Below are 22,577 nucleotides of genomic sequence, written 5' to 3'. Positions count from 1 at the left end.
GTTGGTAGCAGTAAGCTGATGAGTGGGCAGTCTTACTGGACTTGCCAGTTCACATTTATCTAGCCAACGTCATGGATCCTTTGACAGTGAGTGCAGCCTTCATGAAAAAATGTGGTTTGTTTAGCTTTGAAGCTGTATGGGAAACATTGTCAGGCCTTTTGTGGTCTGTAAGATTGTGGAGTCCACAATCAGCATGCTGGCCACAATCTTTTGTGTTGCTGTGCTCTTTCCTCTATGCTCCTGGTCTCCGCTTTGGTAGAGGTTTTAGTCACTATATCGTCAAAACCGACCTCGTCCTTTCTGGGTTTCGATAAGGTTTTTGCAGGTGTAGGGATTTGGTTGGCCCTATGACCCAGGGAAGGACCCCTATGACTACATCTCAAAGGCGTGTCTAAGTCGGCCAACAAAAAACTATTGGCGGAGGGAAAGGAAAAGCCGGCGGACCAAATTTAGAGCACTCTCCCTCTCTGTGACTTAATGTGGCGTGTGTTTCTGATCCCAATGATTTTCTGTCTGATTCTTTCTTCTTCTCCCGCTGTCTTATATTGCTCTCTCTCTCCAACTCTCTCACATAGTCCCTGGGACAGGAGAGGAATTTCTTCTTCTTCTGAGTCTTTCACAATGGTCTCTCTCCCCTCCGATGTCACAATGTAGGGTGTTATTTTAGCATGGTACGTGACAGTGGGTACCTTCCACTTCCTCTGTATTTCCTGTCTCTTTGGTGGACCACAGCTGTGCCTTTCGTGTTTTTAGGATATGTGTTGAGTGTTTGTTTGTGCTGTGCAGCCTTATGTCTTTCATAATTGTAACCCTGTCTGTGTCTGTTTTACAGGAGGCTGCTGACTGAGTGGTCACCATGGAGCCCTTCCTGCGCATCGCCTTTAATGCGTTTGATGTGGGGGTCCTGCCCCCCCTGACTAACGATCCCTTCTGTGCCATTAAGATGAAGGAGTCCCTCAGCACTGGTCAGTAGCACTACCCATAGAGTACTACCAAACTGTATATACACACACCTCTCACTCTCACCTTTTTCTCTCTCTCCCTGCCTTTCACATGTACACAACCACACTTTGTGACAAGCACATGTGTAATCTGTATGTAGTAGTGTAACTCATCTCCCTCTCTCTCTCCTCTCGCTCTCCAGAGCGAGGGAAGACCCTGGTCCAGAGGAAACCCACTATGTACCCAGCCTGGAAGTCCTGTTTCGACGCCCACATCTGCGAGGGCCGTGTCCTGCAGGTGATTCTGATGAAGACCACAGAGGAACCATTGGCCGAGGCCACGGTGGGCGTGTCCGTGCTGGCCGAGCGCTGTAAGAAGGGCAATGGCTGTGCTGAATTCTGGGTAGACCTGCAGCCTTCTGGGAAGGTTCAAATGGCCATCCAGTTCTTTACGCAGGACACAGACACAGCAGGTAGTAGCCCAAACATACATGCTCTCAATGTGACACTTACTGTATATCTCTCTGTCTCTCTCTGTACTCTCTAGCACTCATAAACACTGGTTAGACAGTAAACAGTGGCCTCTAATGGTATATGGATAATCGTGCTGGAGGGGATGGCCGCCATTTTACGGGCTCCTGAACAATAGTTAAACATTTTTATTATTATAATTATTTCATTATATCTTGTCTCATTGCTGCAACTTCCCAACTGGCTCGGGAGGCGAAGGTTGAGTTATGTGTCTTCCGAAACATGACCCACCAAGCTGCGCTTCTTAACACCCATCCGTTTAACGCGGAAGCCAGCCGCACCAATGTGTGGGAGGAAATAGTCTTTCAACTGACGACCATGGTCAGCCTGCAGGCACCCGGCTCTCCACAGGGAGTCGCTAGAGCGCAGTAAGCCAAGTAAACCCCCCCCCCCCCCGGCCAAACCCTCCCTAACCCGGACAACACTGGGCCAACAGTGCGCCGCCCTATGGGACTCCCAATCACCGTCTGTAGTGACGCCTCTAGCACTGCGCCACTCAAAGCTAGTCATACTCAAAGCTGCTCCTGATCAATTGTGCTATTTTGTGTGTTTTTCTTTTGCGCTGCTCCTAGCATGTTTCATATGATTGAAAAGAGCTTCTTGACATCAAAACAGAGATCAATAACCTCAATTTGGATAAGGACTTCTATTTCAACGAATCAGAGGGAAAGGACATAATGCTCATCCCAGAACGGGCCCAAATCCCCGTCACTCGGAGGCGGCGGCGCTATAGATAAGCTGTAGACCACACTATTTACCCAGAGAGTTTTATTTTTTTATAGTTGTCTATTTACCACCACAAACCGATGCTGGCACGGAAACTGCACTCAACGAGCTGTATAAGGCCATAAGCAAACAAGAAAATGCTTACCCTGGACCCACTCCAATTCACATACCGCCCCAACAGATCCACAGATGACGCAATCTCTATTGCACTCCACACTGCCTTTTACCAACCTGGACAAAAGCAACACTTAGAATGTGGTTCATTGACTACAGCTCAGCATTCAACACCATAGTGCCCTCCAAGCGCATCACTAAGATAAGGATCCTGGGATTAAACACCTCCCTCTGTAATTGGATATTGGACTTTCTGACGGGACGCCCCCAGGTGGTGATGGTAGGCAACAGCGGTAGGCTTGACTGGCTGCATCACCGCAAGGCTCTACAGAGTGTAGTGCGTATACCTCAGTACATCACTGGGGCCGAGCTCTCTGCCATCCAGGATCTCTATACCAGGTGGTGTCAGAGGAAGGCCCTACAAATTGTCAAAGACTCCAGCCACCCAACTTAGTCTGTTCTCTCTGCGACCGCACGGCAAGTGGTCCTGGGGTGCCAAGTCGAGGACCAAAAGGCTCCTGAACAGCTTCTACCCCAAAGCCAATAAACTGCTGAACACTTAATCTGCTTTTCACCCCCTACCTACATATTAGCTCAATCACTCACCCAACTCCCTCAAACTCTAGTACACTGACTCAATAGGTACTCCTTACATATAGCCTCGTTATTGTTATTTTATTATGTTAATATTTTATTTCTATACATTTGTTAATTTTCTTACATTGCAACTGCATTGTTGGAAAAGGGCTCGTAAGTAAGCATTTCATGGTAAAGTCTGCACTTGTTGTATTCGGCGCATGTGAGAAATATATTTGATTTGATTTAGAGAAATATGCTGCTGCACAAGTCTGCCAGGCCAGCTCGTCACATTGAGCTCAGCCTAGCCCAGAAGCCCTGCAGGCCCTGAAAGGGGTAGTGTATCTACAGCTGGCATATGACCCAGGCCTAGGGAGAGGCTGTATGTGGGAGTGTCCCAGTCAGGCTGAAACTGCTCTGGCTTGGCCCGGGCTAGGCTAGGCTGCAGCAGCATCCATCATACCCCCCTCTCTCTGCAGGTTTCCTGAAATGCAGCCCAGACTGTGGTATATTTAGGCCTGTGTGTCTGAGTAGCCCTCTCTGCCTGACTCTGTCACCAGCCTGTATCCAGAGTTGGCAGGCAGGACCAACTCCTCTCTCAACATACACACCAGTCAATGGAATGAGATCTTTTTTTCTTCTTCTCGATCTATTCATCTTCCCGTCTGTCTGTGTCCTCCCTCACTCTCTTTTGTGTCTTCTCACAGTCCTCATATCAGTTTTTATTTTCTTTGTTTACCTCTCTCACGCCGCTCTCATTTTCTTTTCATGACCTTTGACCCAGCCCCCTTGGCTTCCTCCAGCTGCATCCACATTTCCCAGAAGGTCGTCACGGTTTACTCTGAAAGTCAAACAAGTGTGACCTCAGTCTGTAGATCTCTTTTCCTTAATCTATCCCAATTTGATGGTTGATGTTTTATAAATGGTATTTCTATAGCAAATAGATCATCTCTAACTCTGAGACTCAACTTATGCAGGTTTAGAATATAACAATGTAGATACAAGGTGCATGAATTTTTGCAATTCCATATACATATATTTTTTTTACCAAGGTGCCATTTGTAACAACGTAACAACATTTCCATCACCAGTTTTCCACCATTTCATGATGATTTACCTGACACATGAAAAAAGTCACGACCAGGCTGATGGAAATGCCAACAGACAATTTGTTCGTTCGACATGGTGGGATCTTTTTGTCTCTGCAAAATGTATTATGCAAGAAATGGTGATTGGAAACCCCTTTTTATGTGCAAATATTGAAATAAAAACCATCATATTGGAGTAAACTTGGTCTGCCCACTCTGACTCGGGAAACCATACAGTTTATTAGGCTACAGATGAAATAAGTTATGAAGAACTTTACAGGGTGGTGAAAGTGCAAGGCTTTGATGCTCCTTTACAATAATCGAAGGTGACATGATGATCGATGCTTGGCTGCCGTTTGACAGTAATAATATCACTGTTAACCATAATAATCTCATAATGTGGGTAGCCTCTACCCGCTGCAAGCTGATGATTTAAAGTGCACGTGCCAAAACCATTGTAGGCACATTTGCTATATAACGCAACAGTTGTTGTGACAAAACCATCGGTAGAGTTGAAAATGCCATGGAAACCCATTTAACTTTGTATTTTTCATTTGGTACATGGGATTTTAACAGCAAAGTTATTTTTATGTGTACTACATCAACAAGGACAGCCTTTTATACGCAAAAAGTCATTTCGATGGAAACACATTCTGGTTGAAAATGCGCATATAGTTTTATGCAGATTTGTTTATGTTTGCATGAAAATCTGTCGCTAATTGGATGGAATCCTAGCTACTGTAACAAAATGTCTCAATATCACCCACAGACACAATGGTATGACTGAGAACATAGAATCATTAGCTTGATCATTTTCATGTGTCCCCAGCAGCGTTTAAATCGACAGTGAAGATGCGCGAAGTGGAGGACGAGCCGAAGACACTGAACCGAAGGAGAGCCATTAAACAGCCCAAGGTGCACTTCATCAAGAACCATGAATTCACCGCCACCTTCTTCGGACAGCCCACCTTCTGCTCTGTCTGCAGGGAGTTTGTCTGGTGAGAGACGGAGAGTACCTATCCTAACACCACCATGACCAAATCAAACTGTATTGGGCACATACACATGGTTAGCAGATGTTAATGCGAGTGTAGCGAAATGCTTGTGCTTCTAGTTCTGACAGTGCAGTAATATCTAACAAGTAATCTAACAATTCCACAACAACTACCTAATACGCACAAATCTAAGTAAAGGGATAGAATAAGAATATGTACATATAAATGTGTGGATGAGCGATGACCGAGCAGCATAGGCAAGATGGTGTATAATACCATCCATACTGACCATGGAAAAAGAGCATGACTTTCTCACACGTCATTACTGCATCAAAGAGTGGGCTTTCAACCTGGTTGACTTGTGTAGTTGTTTGTTTTACACGCAAACGGTATTATGCCTTGGCCTAGCAGTAAACCAGAGTACAGAGAGAGTTGACTGATTACCCCAAAACCAGCCCCCATGGGGTATCTAAGTAGACCCATTAGCAGCCCTAATTGTTCCCTGACTGGAGTAGCCAGGCAAATAATAACAATAAGACTGGCTGGCACGACCTGTAATGTGAGCTCTGTAAGTCACTGTCTTGGGAAAACCCACAGGGTGTTCCAACAAGGTCAGCGGCTCAGCACAATCCCCAGGGCAGGGCTGTCCCCTTCCGACCAGAGAAGAAAACTGTTATTGGTTCCTAATGGCGACAGGTTGAGGAATGACCAATGTCCCTTTTGGCCTTAGAAGTGTGTGCGGACGGTGTTTGTGCAAAAGATGAATGAATGTCTCTCCTCTCTTTCATTCTGTTAAGCTACCGTTGTTTATTGTCACCATCAATACTTTTCATGAGGTTTTCTCACCTTCTGGGAAAAGTGCACAAAGATTAGACATGTATTGTATGACTCTTACACCCTGTTTTCTTTTCAAACAGGGGACTCAACAAGCAAGGCTACAAGTGCCGACGTGAGTGTCTCTCTGACCACTTGCTGTTTAGATTTTTCCACTATATGGACATTGTTTTGTAGCTTGGAGGCATCCTAAACGTTCGCTGTGCAATCATTCACTCCCAGAAATATACACATTTCTCATATCAATAGGTGAATGTCTCAACTGTGAGCTTGCCCTAATGTGGCTTTATCTCTGTCCTCAGAATGCAACGCGGCTATCCACAAGAAATGCATCGACAAAATCATTGGGAGATGCACCGGAACAGCAGAGAACAGTAGAGACACTGTGGTAAGCATTATGACCACCTGTCATAATACATCGCAAATAGTAGTTGGTGTTTGAAGATCCGTTTTCAACGGAGCATTTCCCTTGATCAATATGTTGACTTGGATCGTCATTTTCCCACGACAATTCCTCTGATTGCATCGCGGTCATGCAGCTGTGAGGGAACTGTGTCACGCTTCTCTGCATCCCTTTAACGGCAAGACGAGACCCATTCAGGGAGGTCAACGGCCGTCAGAGACCAGGCAAATCAATGGGCTCGTGTTTAAAACTGAACAGTGGTGCTCCGTTCCAGTTGTAATTTAGCTAGCAAAGGACCAAAGTAGCCAGTATAGTGCCAGTGGTTTCAGCATAAGACCATTGTTACCAGTAGTGGAGCACTTTTAACTAGTGTTGCTTATGAAGTATACAGCCAGGGAGATCGTAAGGCTGCTAGTATCTGCAGCAGTAGGATCAGCTTTTCAGCACCTGAGGCAGCTAGGATAGATCTGCCTTCTCTTGGAGGGCAGAGTCCCCTGTCTGCAGCCTGTATGGGAGCTCCCCTGGGTGTGTAGGTGGATTTATAGGCCAGTCAGTGCTGTGAGGGTGGAGTCAGTCCACCAGTTAAGGGTGTAGGTGTGTGCCCCCTGCTCCCTTTGGGGAACCATGAGGAGCTTCAGAAGGGCTGTGAGGCCCCACAGACTCCCAGGTTTTTGGGCAGTGCTCATTGGTACTATGGACTGGCTCTTTGATGACGGGAGCTCTGTGTCCACAGTTCCAGAAGGAGCGCTTTAAGATCGACATGCCGCATCGCTTCAAGAGCCACAACTACATGAGCCCTACCTTCTGTGACCACTGTGGCAGTATGCTGTGGGGAATGGTCAAGCAGGGCATCAAGTGTGAAGGTGGGTGTGATGCCCCTTCTCTCTCATTCCCTCTGTCTCTTTCCATCTATCTTCAATACACGCAATCTGTTAGCTCTGGCCCTCTATCTCTTTCCCTCTCCGTCTTTCACAACCAGTGTCTTACTCTTCTCTCCTTTCTCCTGCCAGATTGTTCCATGAACATCCATCACAAGTGTCAGAAGAAAGTGGGCAATCTCTGTGGAATCAACCAGAAACTTCTGTCTGAGGCCCTCAACCAAGTTAGCCAGGTGTGAAAGGCAGGGATATGCACTTGGTCATACCCACATTCACACATATGAATGTGTTTTTTAGAATCATTAATGCACATTCATAAACCTATTGTAATGGCATTTTTACCCCCTCAGAAATCCATAAGTAGGTCTGAATCCAACAAATCCGAATCAACAGACATTGGAATCTACCAGGACTTCAACAAAAGCCCAGGAGCGGACCCTAGTGGTGAGTAGCTGTCACTGTTGCAGCTGAGAGCAAGGTATTCTGCATTATAAACTGGGTGGTTCGCACCATGAATGCTGATTGGCTGACAGCCGTGGTATATCAGACCGTATACAACGGGTATGACAACATGCATTTTTATTGCTCTAATTACATTGGTAACCAGTTTATGATCGCAATAAGGAACCTCAGGGGTTTGTGGTATATGGCCAATATACCACGGTTAAGGGCTGTATCCAGGCACTCCCATGTTGTGTCGTGCTTAAGAACAGCCCTTAGCTGTGGTATTTTGGCCATGTACCACACCCACTCCTCATGCCGTATTGCTTAAGTATACCAGGTATATGACAAAACATGTATTTTTACTGTTTTAATTACGTTCTTAACAAGTTTATAATAGCAATAAGGCTCCTAGGGGTTTGTGATATATGGCCAATATACCACGGCTAAGGGCTGTATCCTGAACAGCCCTTAGCCGTGTTATATTGGCCATGTACAACCCCCCCCCCCCCCCCCCCCCCCCCCCCTCTAGCCTTATTGCTTAAGTAAATACACTTTTTGGTTTTTCTTACCCATATTTTGTTGTTGTTGTGTCTTTACATGTGTAAATGTATCTATTGAAATATATGCCCCTCTTTGTGTGTGTGTGTGTTCAACAGAAGCCAATGAGAAGTTGTGGGAGGGTGGTAAGGTCCCTGCCCCCACCAACATCACCCCCACGATCCACCTCACCATCGATGACTTTGTGTTCCACAAGGTGCTGGGCAAGGGCAGCTTTGGCAAGGTAATGTAGGCCCCAGGCCAACCACTCTGGTACATTTACCCTCACATCACTGACACCCATGCACACACACTCAATTGCCTTCCCACAAGTGTCACATGCTAATACTGCTTTGTCTAAAAGGTCCCAAGGCAGTCTTCAACTGCTGCAAACTAACCTACTTTAGGTGTTTAGTTACTATATGTTATTATCTGTTGTCAGAGTGACAATAGCAACCCAGTGGTCTGCTCTGGTCTGATAGTTGTTCAACATGTGTTTTCTCTCTGGGAGTATACAGCCTAACAGTATCACCTCTCCCGTCTGGCGCTCCAGGTCCTGCTGGCTGAGCTGAAGGGGCGAGGGCAGTACTTTGCTGTGAAGGCCCTGAAGAAAGATGTGGTTCTGATGGATGACGATGTGGAGTGTACCATGGTGGAGAAGAGAGTCCTGGCCCTGGCCTGGGACAACCCCTTCCTCGCACACCTCTACTCCACCTTCCAGACCAGGGTGAGACCCCTCTCCAAAGCTTCATCTTTTATTATGAGAACTATTTTCCCTCAGACTGATTTGTGTCACTATACTTATCTGTGTAAATTATAGGATTATGTGCGTGTGTGTGTTTTTCCAGGAACACCTGTTTTTCGTGATGGAGTACCTGAATGGAGGGGATCTGATGTTCCACATACAAGATAAGGGTCGCTTTGATCTCTACAGAGCCACGTGAGTGACAGACTGCAGTGTTATGTAGACTCTATCTCACCATCCACCAACCACTAAGTAGTTATGTTACTTTAAAACTCATCCAAGAGGGTTTGATAGCAGGTTAAGGGCAGACTGTAGACCTTTCATAATGATGATGCACTCAGAAGTAGTTGGGCCTCTACCATTGTTCTCCCCCAGGTTCTACTCAGCAGAAATCGTAATTGGACTGCAGTTCCTCCATTCCAAAGGAATTATTTACAGGTGAGCTCCATGAACTGCGATGGCCTGATCTTGTCGTGCACATGATTCACCCCTGTATTAATGCTTAATAGATTAACTTAATTCCCTTTAATCAGGGAGCGGATTGAACCCCTCTCCCCCCTGCCCTAACCCTTCCTTGCTACAGGGACCTGAAGCTGGACAATGTGATGCTGGACAGGGACGGGCACATTAAGATTGCTGACTTTGGGATGTGCAAGGAGAACGTGTTTGGAGAGAATCGGGCCACCACTTTCTGTGGGACACCAGACTACATCGCACCAGAGGTTTGTGTGACTGTCTGTGTCTATGCGGGATAGGGTTTTGTAGGATTCTGTTGAAAGCAATTTACTCTCTGTCCTGTATTTGTTAGCCTGTGTTTTGATCCTGACTGTAGTTGACTCCTAACATAGTTGACTCTTAACATGTGTCTCTCTGTCTGTCCATCCTCAGATCCTGCTGGGACAGAAGTACACCTTCTCCGTGGACTGGTGGTCGTTTGGCGTGCTGGTGTATGAGATGCTGATTGGCCAGTCGCCATTCCAGGGTGATGACGAGGAAGAGCTCTTTGAGTCCATCAGGATGGACGTGCCTCACTACCCTGGCTGGCTCACCAAGGAGGCCAAGGACCTGCTGGAGAGGGTGAAGCTACTGCTCATTCTCTTCTCTCACTGACCCCGGACCTCCTTTTCACAATGTTGTCTGTCTGTGACAGTTGGTGGCAGATGGGGCTCCACTAGAAAACAATGTAATCTTGCATTCTCCCCTAACTTTCATCCACACTAACCATGCACACACAGACATTCACACGTAAACTCTGCAAAAAAAGAAACGTCCCTTTTTCAGGACCCTATCTTTCAAAGATAATTTGTAAAAATCCAATTAACTTCACAGATCTTCATTGTAAAGGGTTTAAACACTGTTTCCCATGCTTGTTCAATGAACCATAAACAATTAATGAACATGCACCTGTGGAATGGTCGTTAAAACTTCTTATGGCTGAGATCCCGCTAACGGGATTGATATGACAACAGCCAGTGAAAGTGCAGGGCGCCAAATTCAAAACAACAGAAATCCCATAATTAAAATTCCTCAAACATAGAAGTATTTCACACCATTTTAAAGATACACTTCTTGTTAATCCCACCACATTGTCCGATTTCAAATATGCTTTACGGCAAAAGCACCACAAACGATTATGTTAGGTCAGAGCCAAGTCACAGAAAAACACAGCCATTTTTCCAGCCAAAGAGAGGAGTCACAAAAATCAGAAATAGAGATCAAATGATTCACTAACCTTTGATGATCTTCATCAGATGACACTCATAGAACTTCATGTTACACAATACATGTATGTTTAGTTTGATAAAGTTCATATTTATATCAAAAAATCTCAGCATACATTGGCGCTTTATGTTCAGTAGTTCCAAAAACATTCGGTGATTTTGCAGAGAGCCACCCCAATTTACAGAAATACTCAAAATAAATGTTGATGAAAATACAAGTGTTATGCATTGAACTTTAGATACACTTCTTCTTAATGCAAAGGCTGTGTCAGATTTCAAAAAAGCTTTACGGAAAAAGCAAACCATGCAATCTGAGTACGGCGCTCAGTCACCAAACAAGCCATAAAGATATCTGACATATTGTGCAGTCAACAGAAGTCAGAAATAACATTATAAATATTCACTTACCTTTGATGATCTTCATCAGAATGCACTCCCAGGAATCCCAGTTCCACAATAAATGTTTGTTTTGTTTGATAATGTCCATCATTTATGTCCATAGAGCTACTTTTGTTAGTGTGTTTTGTAAACAAATCCAAACTCACGAAGCACGTGCACTAGGAGCAGACGAAATGTCAAAAAGTTCCGTTACAGTCCGTAGAAACATGTCAAACAATGTATAGAATCAATCTTTAGGATGTTTTTAACATACATCTTCAATAATGTTTCAACCGGAGAACTCCTTTGACTTCAGATATGCAATGACACTCAAGCTAACTCTCACGTGAACGAGCGTCACAAGCTTGTGGCACTCTGCTAGACCACTGACTCAAAGAGCCCTTATGAGCCCCTCCTTTACAGTAGAAGCATCAAACAAGGTTCTGAAGAGTGTGGACATCTAGTGGAAGCCTTAGGAAGTGCAACATGACCAATATCCCACTGTATCTTCAATAGGGAATGAGTTGAAAAACGACCAACCTCAGATTTCCCACTTCCTGGTTGGATTTTTTTCTCAGGTTTTTACCTGCCATATGAGTTATGTTATACTCACAGACATCATTCAAACAGTTTTAGAAACTTCAGAATGTTTTCTATCAAATACTAATAATAGTATGCATATATTAGCAACTGGGACTGAGTAGCAGGCAGTTTACTTTGGGCACCTCTGGGCACCTTATTCATCCAAGCTACTCAATACTGCCCCCAGCCATAAGAAGTTAAGACACTAACAGCTTACATATGGTAGGCAATTAAGGTCACAGTTATGAAAACTTAGAACACTAAAGAGGCCTTTCTACTGACTCTGAAAAACACCAAAAGAAAGATACCCAGGGTCTCTGCTCATCTGCGTGAATGTGCCTTAGGCATGCTGCAAGGAGGCATGAGGACTGCAGATGTGGCCAGGGCAATTAATTGCAATGTCCGTACTGTGAGACGCGTAAGACAGCACTATAGGGAGACAGAGCAGACAGCTGATCGTCCTCGCATTGGCAGGCCACGTGTAACAACAGCTGCACATGATCGGTACATCCAAACGTCACACCTGCGGGACAGGTACAGGATGGCAACAACAACTGCCCGAGTTACACCAGGAATGCACAATCCCTCTATCAGTGCTCAGACTGTACGCAATAGGCTGAGAGAGGCTGGACTGTGGGCTTGTAGGCCTGTTGTAAGGCAGGTTCTCACCAGACATCAACGGCAACAACGTCGCCTATGGGCACAAACCCACCGTCGCTGGACCAGACAGGACTGGCAAAATGTGCTCTTCACTGACGTGTCGCGGTTTTGTCTCACCAGCGTTGATGATCGGATTTGAGTTTATTGTCAAAGGAATGAGCATTACACCCAGGCCTGTACTCGGGATCGATTTTGGAGGTGGAGGGTCCGTCATGGTCTGGGGTGGTGTGTCACAGCATCATCGGACTGAGCTTGTTGTCATTGCAGGCAATCTCAATGCTGTGCACTACAGGGAAGACATCCTCCTCCCTCATGTGGTACCCTTCCTGCAGGCTCATCCTGACATGACCCTCCAGCATGACAATGCCATCAGCCACACTGCTCGTTCTGTGTGTGATTTCCTGCAAGACAAGAATGTCAGTGTTCTGCAATGGCCAGCGAAGAGCCCGGATCTCAATCCCATTGAGCACGTCTGCGACCTTTTAGATCGGAGGGTGAGGGCTAGGGCCATTCCCCCCAGAAATGAAACTTGCAGGTGCCTTGGTGGATGAGTGGGGTAACTTCTCACAGCAAGAACTGGCAAATCTGATGCAGTCCATGAGGAGGAGATGCACTGCAGTACTTAATGCAGCTGGTGGCCACACCAGATACTGACTTACTTTGATTTTGACCCCCCCCCCCTTTGTTCAGGGACACATTATTCCATTTCTGTTAGTCACATGTCTGTGGAACTTGTTCAGTTTATGTCTCAGCTGTTGAATCTTGTTATGTTCATACAAATATTTGCACATGTTAAGTTCGCTGAAAATAACCCAGTTGACAGTGAGAGGATGTTTCTTTTTTTGCTGAGTTTAGTCACACCCAGACATGCAGAGAAAGACAGGCATTGGAATGTCACAAGTTTGCCCCTGGGGGAAAAAAATATTATTTTTCCATAAATATGCAAACAATGTTGCGATTACAGTATAACCCTCTCGACCCCTCCCATCTACACACTCACAAGCTCAAGCTCTGCACACACACACACCTTACATCTCAGATGGGATGCCTGTTTCTAAGCTCTTGTGCGTCTCTGTGCTCGATCCCCAGCTGTTTGAACGAGACCCTAGTAACAGACTAGGGGTGGTGGGGAACATTCAAGGACACTCCTTCTTCAAGACCCTCAATTGGCCTGCCCTGGAGAAGAGAGAGCTGGAACCCCCCTTCAAACCTAAAGTGGTACGATCTGGTTCTCTGGCTTTGATGTGGATAGTGAAACTCACACACTGATGCTTTTGATTGGTTTACGCCATTGTGAATGACTTGTTTGGAGTTGTGGTGTGAATGTTTCTATTGGTCACTTGTTGAACTGACACCCCTTCTCTGCCGAGCACAGAAAGCGCCCAATGACTGCAGCAACTTTGACCGGGAGTTCCTGCGTGAGAAGCCCCGCCTCTCCCACGCGGACAAGAACCTGATTGACTCTATGGACCAGGCGGCCTTTGCAGGCTTCTCTTTCATCAACCCCAAGATGGAATGCATTATGGTCAATTGAAGGCACAACATGATTCCTCCATCTATCCATTATAAACATATAAACGGAAGGAAGGAAGGAAGGAAGGAAGGAAGGAAGGAAGGAAGGAAGGAAGGAAGGAAGGAGAGAGAGACCAGTATAGCATTTATCACTGTGGTGGGTCCAATCAATAGTGGTGTCATTCTTTTCCTTGTGATCAAATATTGAATCAATATGAATCAGTCCATATACTGTACTTTATCCCCCAACAACACTTGCACCACCCCATAACTCAGACTGTTGTTTAATATTTTGCATGCTGGGAAGTCGGGGATCAAATGTGGCTCTATTATCACACCCCTGTGTGCCCTACCTACTGTCTGTCACTCTTTCCTGTCCTGATCATTCACATAATATTTTGTGTGTCTGTGCGTGTCAGCACTCGCTGTGCGTAAATGCATAAATGAATGTGTCTTTGTGAGTGACAGCATGAATGTCTAGTATTTCCCCCTAGCTGTAGCAGTTACTCTGATTTGGAGTCACATGTTGGTGCCAGTTATGAATTGTCTATAATGAAAAAAAAGTTTGTACTTTTTCAGGTACAAAATGAATGGGTGCTGCATACAAAATCTTGTTGTATAATACCCAAGAAACAGGACCAGTAGAGAACGCACAGATGTATGCTGGCATGGATAGTCTCATTCCCCTCTCACCGTGTGGATCTAGCTGCCCATCCACACGGTATAAAACTAAGGGTTTGCAACCAGTACTGCAACTTCCCCACTTTCCTGAACCAACTGCAGCTACTCTGATTAAGACCTGAGTAAGTGTGAAACAGAGTGGAACATCTTTCTGAAGGGAGTAAGTTTAATGGTACTACACGGTGTGTCGTTTTGAAGGATATGGGTGTGTTGGGGGGTATTCCATTGGCAAAAGGATGGATAATTGGGTCTTGTGTTACTTGAAAGTATTGTCAGAGGCATCATGCCCATCGGGGGCACAAGGACACGTGCCTCCTCACGTTACATTATTTACTAAATAACATTATTTACTAAATATCATTTTTAAGCCAATCGTTCAAATGTATTTATAAAGCCCTGTTTTACATCAGCCGATGTCATGAAGTGCTGTACAGAACCCCAGCCTAAAACTCCAAACAGCAAGCAATGCAGATGTAGAAGCACAGTGGCTAGGAAAAACTCCATAGAAAGGCAGGAACCTAGGAAGAAACCTAAAGAGCCCACATATTTTCATCATTATTTATAAAAAAAGATCTGTCAGCTGTATGTTGCGGAGGGGCCACAGAGTCTGGACCAGTAAGTGGCTCCTTCCAAGGTGCATTGCGGACCAAAGATATGCGTGCAGAGAGTATTGTCAGTGGAGGAGGAGAGTATCGAGTGAATCACAGTTGATTTTTACTGCCGGTTTATCGGCAGGTCTCACAGGAGCTATGTATGAAAATAATTTTGATCACGCTATGTAGCCAATTGATTAATTCTTGATAAGTAAATAAAACACATGTTTGGTTGTTTCTCTGTAATACTAGCCACCTAGCAATTTTATGAAGTTGACTTTAGCTAGCCAGCTACAGTGCCCTTTGTAATTATTGGGACAGTGAAGCGTGTTTTATTATGAATAGTTTCCTAATCTCCCAGCCTCATAAATAGATTCCCAGCCATTTCAGGCTATCAGTCAAGTTAGAGTAGCTTGTCTAACTATCTTAGCTGACATGTCTGCTGGCAAGGTTGCTAGACTTTAGAAAATACAAAAATAGCTTTAATTCTTGGGTTATGAGACTATATACCAGTGTGGCAGTTTGTACTAAACTCTTAAGATATATAAAAGTTCTTAAAGAATCAATGTGCATCATTAATTAAAATTACAATTAAACCGGTTAGGGGTATGGTTAAATAACCTATGCAAAAAAATATAATATATTTACATAGAATTAGGCATAACAATTATGGCTCTAGATTGCAGGAAAAAGCTGTTTCAGGTGTTTGAAAAATGCTACTCTCCAACTTGTCAGAAATGGTCAGAATTCCCACCATCCATCTTCATGTACTATATCACCCCTCTAAAATAATGGGTGCATGAGGCCCCTGGTATTGTAACAAGAAAATAATAATATGCTGGATATGAAATGAAAATGTTGATTGCCCTAAACAGACACAATATTTATAAAGGATGTACTTTTTTACTGTCTTCATATTTTACATCTGATTATAAATAAACACATTTTTATTTATGGTGATGTGTTTTCCATTACGTTTTGATTGCCTCTATATTTGCAAAATTTTTGACACTTTCTCATAAATGTGTTGTCACAAATTTGCTCCACAAGAGACACATTCACAGGAAGATGATCTTTTGACCATCGCTGGGCTTGATTTAATTAGATTTATTAGGATCACCATTAGCTGACACCAATGGCCAGTCTTACAGGGGTCTGACATATAATGAAACAACACATTACAGACCAAATACAACTTACGCAAGATGGCGGTCAATGCAGAGAAGTTGTTTTGGTAGCTGAAGGAATTATTGGATTTCCTTACCCAAATTATTAAATGGATCATTTCTACGGTCAAACGCCGTATGAATATGGTTTAATTTACGACAACACTAGATAGCTAGCTCAAAATCTCATTTGTCGAACGTACATGGACACTTCCAGAACCAAAATAAAATAAATGGAGAGATCGTCAGATGGACAATTAACCACAAAAGATGGTATGATTTTGGGTACTCCTCTTCAGAATGTAACTGTGGGGGGAAATACTGCAATGGGTGATGAAAATGTGGTGAGCACGGACAACAATGCTCACAACTCGCACCCCTCCAGTCCACAGCACATGCAGTTTGTTACCTTACGACCCCGGCACTCCAGTCAAGCCACAGGGGAAAAAGATGAGGCCAAGAGGGTATGTCACTTCTTGAGATGCAAAACAATATTGTAATGCTTTTGACAGCAAAGATAGATGAAAAGGCAAATGGCTTGGGGGACATGGTAAGGGAGAATACGATGAAAATTGAGGCCATGAAAAAATCTGTTGACTTTATCTTTGAAGAAGTGAAAACCCTCAAAAGTGACATGAAAGTGTTAAGAAGGTGGCTGATCTCAAGCAAAAGGTGAATGAGGCGGAGAGATACCAGCGCAGGTGGAACCTGAGGCTCCATGGAATTTCAGAGCAGGTGGGTGAGGACATCAAATGCAGAGTTGTTGACATCTGTGGAGCTGTCATTCCCGAATCAAAAGCCAAACTTCAGGAAAATGTAGACATCGTTCATTGTTTGGGAAGAGTCAATGATCAAGACGAGGCCGAGGACAACCATCATCCGGTTCACCAACAGATCTACACAGGATCACCTCTGGAGGCGAGCGAAGAATTGTGAATTCCTCATCAAGCAAAAATTGAGGTTGACAGAGGATCTGACCTCAGCGGACAAAGTGACTAGAGAGAAACTGTGGCCGATGGTGGCTGCAGCTAGAAAGGCACGGAAAACTGATTTTTTTTTGTCGGTGCATCATCGATGGGAAAGAAACCAAATCAGAACATTTGAGAGAGAGACAGAATCTAACTCGGACAGAACTGGCAGGCCAAAAAAGCTGCCTAAGTGCCAGGTGAAAAGCAGCCTTTTATTATAATTTTTTTTACACAAACACTTGAATGAGAAAAGGCTGACATGAGAACTGATAAACTAAACACTAACTATAGGTGAATAACTGCTTATTGTAAAGTCTACACAATGTCTCCCCCTTGTGGGAGTAAGAATACTTTAGTAACTTTATAACCAGTATTTGTTTGTTTTTGTTGGAGGTTAATAATGGGATGGAAATCCTTTTGAGTTACGTATCCTTAGAAAAAGCTTATATTTGCAAAACAAGGTTGTTGGTTGAAGTTTGTCTTTATCTCTTTGTTCAATTAATGTCAGGGGTATCTATAAATTACTCAAGCGTAAGGCTATTTTCCTGTATAGCAAACGTTTTAATGCAGACTTTTACTTTCTACAAGAGTCTCATGCTTGTTCTTCCGCTCTATCTTTTTGGAAAAAATCAATGGGGTAACGATATCTGGTTATCATATGGCATATGTTTTACTGTATGGTTTATATATGGTTTACTACATGATTCCATATGTGTTACTTCATAGTTTTGATGTCTTCACTATTATTCTACAATGTAGGAAATAGTCCAAATAAAGAAAAACCCTCAAATAAGTAGGTGTGTCCAAACTTTTGACTGGTACTGTACATTTTCTCAACAGGTTATGGTCAATAATATCAAAGGCTGCACTGAAATCAAACATTACAGCTCCCACCATTTTATCAATTTCTTTCAACCAATCATCAGTCATTTGTGTCAGTGCAGTACCTGTTGAGTGCCCTTCTCTATAAGCATGCTGAAAGTCTGTTGTTAATTTGTTTACGGAGAAGTACGGTGGCTTGCAAAAGCATTTTCGCTGATTTGTTGCCTTACTACCTGGAATTAAAATATATATATATTTTTTTTTGGGGGGGGGGGGGGGGGTTGTGTGATTTGATTTACACAACATGCCTACCACTGTGAAGATGCAAAATAAAAAGAATTGTGAAACAAAATAAATAACACAACTGCGTGCATAACTATTCACCCCCCAAAGTTAATACTTTGTAGAGCCACCTTTTGCAGCAATTACAGCTGCAAGTCTCTTGGGGTATGTCTCTATAATCTTAGCACATCTAGCCACTGGGATTTTTGCCTATTCTTCAAGGCAAAACTGCTCCAGCTCCTTCATGTTGGATGTGTTTTCTGCTGGTGAACAGCAATATTTAAGTCCTACCACAGATTCTCAATAGGAGTGAGGTCTGGGCTTTGACTAGGCCATTCCAAGACATTTAAATGTTTCCCCTTAAACCACTTGAGGGTGAACCTGAGGGGGAAGGTGAACCTCCATCCCAGTCTCAAATCTCTGGAAGACTGAAACTCTGGAAGACTGAAACAGGTTTCCCTCAAGGACTTCCTTGTATTTGTATTTAGCGCTATTTAGCGCTATCCATCATTCCTTCAAATCTGACCAGTTTCCCAGTCCCTGTTGATGAAAAACATCCTCTTGGTGTTCTCGGGGTGATGAGAAGTGTTGGGTTTGTGCCAGACATGGATTTAATGGTTCTCCGTGGGATGTTCAAAGTTTCTGATATGTTATTTTTTAACCCAACCCTGATCTGTACTTCTCCACAACTTTGTCCCTGACCTGTTTGGAGAGCTCCTTGGTCTTCATGGTGCCGCTTGGTGGTGCCCCTTGCTTAGTGGTGTTGCAGACTCTGAGGCCTTTCAGAACAGGTGTAAATGTACTGAGATCATGTGACAGATCATGTGACACTTAGATTGCTCACAGGTGGACTTTATTTAACTAATTATGTGACTTCTGAAGGTAATTGGTTGCACCAGATATTTAAGGGATTCATAGCAAAGGGGGTGAATACATATTCATGCACCAATTTTCCATTTTCTATTATTTGTAATTTTTTTAGACAAGTTATTTTTTTCATTTCAATTCACCAATTTGGACTATATTGTGTGTGTCCATTACATGAAATCCAAATAAAAATCAATTTTTATTACAGGTTGTAATAGAACAAAATAGGAAAAACACCAACAAGGATGAATTATTTTGCAAGGCACTGTACCTCATGCAGCGCAACACATCTCCTTTGCATAGAGTTGATCAGGCTTTTGATTGTGGCCTGTGGAATGTTGTCCCACTCCTCTTCAATGGCTGTGCGAAGTTGCTGGATATTGGAACACACTATCAATCCAGAGCATCCCAAACATTCTCAATGGGAGACATGTTTGGTGAATATGGAGGCCTTGGAAGAACGGGGCCATTTTCAACCTCCAGGAATTGTATACAGATCTTTGCGACATGGATGCATTATCACGCTGAAACGAGATGGTGGCAGATTAATCTGTGGCATTGTGTTGTGTCACAACACTGCACGGCTTTTGTCAAAGCCGAAATAAGTATGACATCCGGGCATTTAAAGTATACTTGATTTTCAAATTGTCTCATAATATTAAACATTATTTTTTCACATACTCAAATGGCCTACTATTAAGGATGCAAGTATGGGTATTTGGACACATGCACTGCCTTTATCATTGGATGAGTACCACTTCAACGTTTTTGGGGGGACAATAATTTCCTCTTCCAGGTTAGATGGTCATCATATTGTACAATTTTTGTCTCCTCTTTTCATAGGGCTAGATTAGAAGGTGTAGGCTGCAATTTCTTCAGCGGAGTAGGCTACTAATTTGTGTCATATTAAAAATGATGTTGGTCATATCTCCAGTCATATAAAGTGTAATAGAATTGCATGAACTATGTTTATAAAAGGTCACATTTTCCCTGTGCAAAAACAGAAGAAATGTCTCTGATAAGGCCTACCCTGTCACTACGCACTCAGGCATGCAGTGTTCAGAACTGTCTGTTTAGCTTACAGTGATTTGAGTTGTATTTTTAGCCTAAATTATGACTATGCAATCTATTCATCACATTAGGAAAAGTAGCCTTTTTTTATTTTTTTTATTTTTTTTATTTCACCTTTATTTAACCAGGTAGGCTAGTTGAGAACAAGTTCTCATTTGCAACTGCGACCTGGCCAAGATAAAGCATAGCAGTGTGAACAGACAACACAGAGTTACACATGGAGTAAACAATTAACAAGTCAATAACACAATAGAAAAAAAAAAGGGGGAGTCTATATACATTGTGTGCAAAAGGCATGAGGAGGTAGGCGAATAATTACAATTTTGCAGATTAACACTGGAGTGATAAATGATCAGATGGTCATGTACAGGTAGAGATATTGGTGTGCAAAAGAGCAGAAAAATAAATAAATAAAAACAGTATGGGAATGAGGTAGGTGAAAATGGGTGGGCTATTTACCAATAGACTATGTACAGCTGCAGCGATCGGTTAGCTGCTCAGATAGCTGATGTTTGAAGTTGGTGAGGGAGATAAAAGTCTCCAACTTCAGCAATTTTTGCAGTTCGTTCCAGTCCCAGGCAGCAGAGTACTGAAACGAAAGGCGGCCAAATGAGGTGTTGGCTTTAGGGATGATCAGTGAGATGCACCTGCTGGAGCGAGTGCTACGGATGGGTGTTGCCATCGTGACCAGTGAACTGAGATAAGGCGGAGCTTTACCTAGCAAGGACTTGTAGATGACCTGGAGCCAGTGGGTCTGGCGACGAATATGTAGCGAGGGCCAGCCAACTAGAGCATACAAGTCGCAGTGGTAGGTGGTATAAGGTGCTTTAGTGACAAAACGGATGGCACTGTGATAGACTGCATCCAGTTTGCTGAGTAGAGTGTTGGAAGCCATTTTGTAGATGACATCGCCGAAGTCGAGGATCGGTAGGATAGTCAGTTTTACTAGGGTAAGCTTGGCGGCGTGAGTGAAGGAGGCTTTGTTGCGGAATAGAAAGCCGACTCTTGATTTGATTTTCGATTGGAGATGTTTGATATGAGTCTGGAAGGAGAGTTTGCAGTCTAGCCAGACACCTAGGTACTTATAGATGTCCACATATTCAAGGTCGGAACCATCCAGGGTGGTGATGCTAGTTGGGCATGCGGGTGCAGGCAGTGATCGGTTGAAAAGCATGTATTTGGTTTTACTAGCGTTTAAGAGCAGTTGGAGGCCGCGGAAGGAGTGTTGTATGGCATTGAAGCTCGTTTGGAGGTTAGATAGCACAGTGGCCTATCTTACATTAGTCTGCAAATTTGATGATATGCATGCAATCCATTATTATGAAGGTGCAATTTTATGGTAGAAAAATAGCTTCCTCAAATTTGAAACTCATGTACGTCGACATTTAAAGTCGGCCTTGTTCTGACTTGATAGCATCTTTTATGCATCTAATTCACGTTGCACTGTATAGGTGCCATTCCACAAGTAAATGAGTCCATTTATGAGGTTGATTAGTGGTTGACATTGTATATGCTGTTCCACAAACCTAATATTTCAGTGATGATACATTTTGTTTATTTTTGCTGTTCTCCAAATATTATTTTTTTGCGTTTTAAATTGTGAATAAAGGCAGTAAATGAGCTTCAACTTCCAAAAAATTACACCCCCCCCCCAACACCCCACTTTGCAATACCCTAGGTTTGGCTGAACTGACACCACTGCTGTGGTAGGTGGGAAGGTGCAAGTTACCTGAATGTCTTGCATGGCATTTATATTGTATTGGCTTTTGAATAGAATTGACATGTTGATTCTTCTTATTAATGTTCATTTCAAAGTCCACTACATTGATGCATTTAGTTGTTAAAATTGTAGTTTTTTTTCATCCAGCGGAGACCCCCAGAAACCCCTGCTAGGTTTCCTCCTCTGGCTTTGTGCTAAGCCCCCAATGTCATCAAATCGTTGTAACGCCCCTGCTTTTGACTGTAGGTTACAATAGGTTGACTACACTGCCATCTAGCGGTCAGGTTCTACAATTACTATTCATCTCATTGTCTGAGCCTCGGAGGCCGACGACATTCCTGCAGTGCGCACGGCAACTGTCCTCTGAGTCCGCTCCCTCCCTCTCTGCCTGGCATCACATAAGCTCACTGCACTAACCAACAATGGTTGAAAAGTTGCATCATTGGGACATCTGCCAAGCTTCCGAGCCTTTAGAAGGCTCATAAAAGCCTGTATAAATTAAGATTATCTCATGTTATGGCTGCATATTATTCTATCACTTGCAACTCGGACACCATTGACATTTGAGGTTTATATTAGGAATATAAATCCACATCCTTTTTTCCCCTCCAATATAAAACCACATAGGCCCATGTCATGTCTCAAAATGGCACTAGACCTATTTCCCCTTTGATTTATTGATGGTTATCATATCTGCGGCTGCTTCTTGTTGGGAAAAAATATTTAAGAAAGATCAAATCGA

General features: G+C 43.5%; 1 protein-coding gene across 3 annotated transcripts in view; it reads left to right on the top strand.

Moving 5' to 3' along the window:
• Positions 1 to 15,899, top strand: part of LOC110527955 (protein kinase C delta type) — a 38,327-nt gene extending 22,428 nt beyond the window's left edge. Inside the window, exons 1-17 of one of the 3 annotated variants that reach the window (XM_036983440.1) lie at positions 499 to 671; positions 833 to 965; positions 1,145 to 1,414; positions 4,806 to 4,974; positions 5,889 to 5,920; positions 6,108 to 6,193; positions 6,942 to 7,071; positions 7,219 to 7,319; positions 7,437 to 7,530; positions 8,187 to 8,311; positions 8,621 to 8,794; positions 8,916 to 9,007; positions 9,188 to 9,250; positions 9,396 to 9,534; positions 9,701 to 9,889; positions 13,243 to 13,371; positions 13,529 to 15,899. In XM_036983440.1, the coding sequence (XP_036839335.1) occupies positions 857 to 965; positions 1,145 to 1,414; positions 4,806 to 4,974; positions 5,889 to 5,920; positions 6,108 to 6,193; positions 6,942 to 7,071; positions 7,219 to 7,319; positions 7,437 to 7,530; positions 8,187 to 8,311; positions 8,621 to 8,794; positions 8,916 to 9,007; positions 9,188 to 9,250; positions 9,396 to 9,534; positions 9,701 to 9,889; positions 13,243 to 13,371; positions 13,529 to 13,687 (2,061 nt within the window). In that variant the 5' untranslated portion in view covers positions 499 to 671; positions 833 to 856 and the 3' untranslated portion in view covers positions 13,688 to 15,899. Of the gene's footprint in view, positions 1 to 498; positions 672 to 832; positions 966 to 1,144; positions 1,415 to 4,805; positions 4,975 to 5,888; positions 5,921 to 6,107; positions 6,194 to 6,941; positions 7,072 to 7,218; positions 7,320 to 7,436; positions 7,531 to 8,186; positions 8,312 to 8,620; positions 8,795 to 8,915; positions 9,008 to 9,187; positions 9,251 to 9,395; positions 9,535 to 9,700; positions 9,890 to 13,242; positions 13,372 to 13,528 lie in introns of those variants that run through there. The other 2 variants (XM_036983439.1, XM_036983441.1) reach the window with 2 other exon arrangements.
• The last annotated feature ends 6,678 nt before the right edge of the window (positions 15,900 to 22,577 follow it).

Source organism: Oncorhynchus mykiss, chromosome 7, assembly GCF_013265735.2.
Source record: "Oncorhynchus mykiss isolate Arlee chromosome 7, USDA_OmykA_1.1, whole genome shotgun sequence".
NCBI classification, from domain to species: Eukaryota; Metazoa; Chordata; class Actinopteri; order Salmoniformes; family Salmonidae; genus Oncorhynchus; species Oncorhynchus mykiss.
This window is presented reverse-complemented; position numbering and strand designations above follow the sequence as displayed.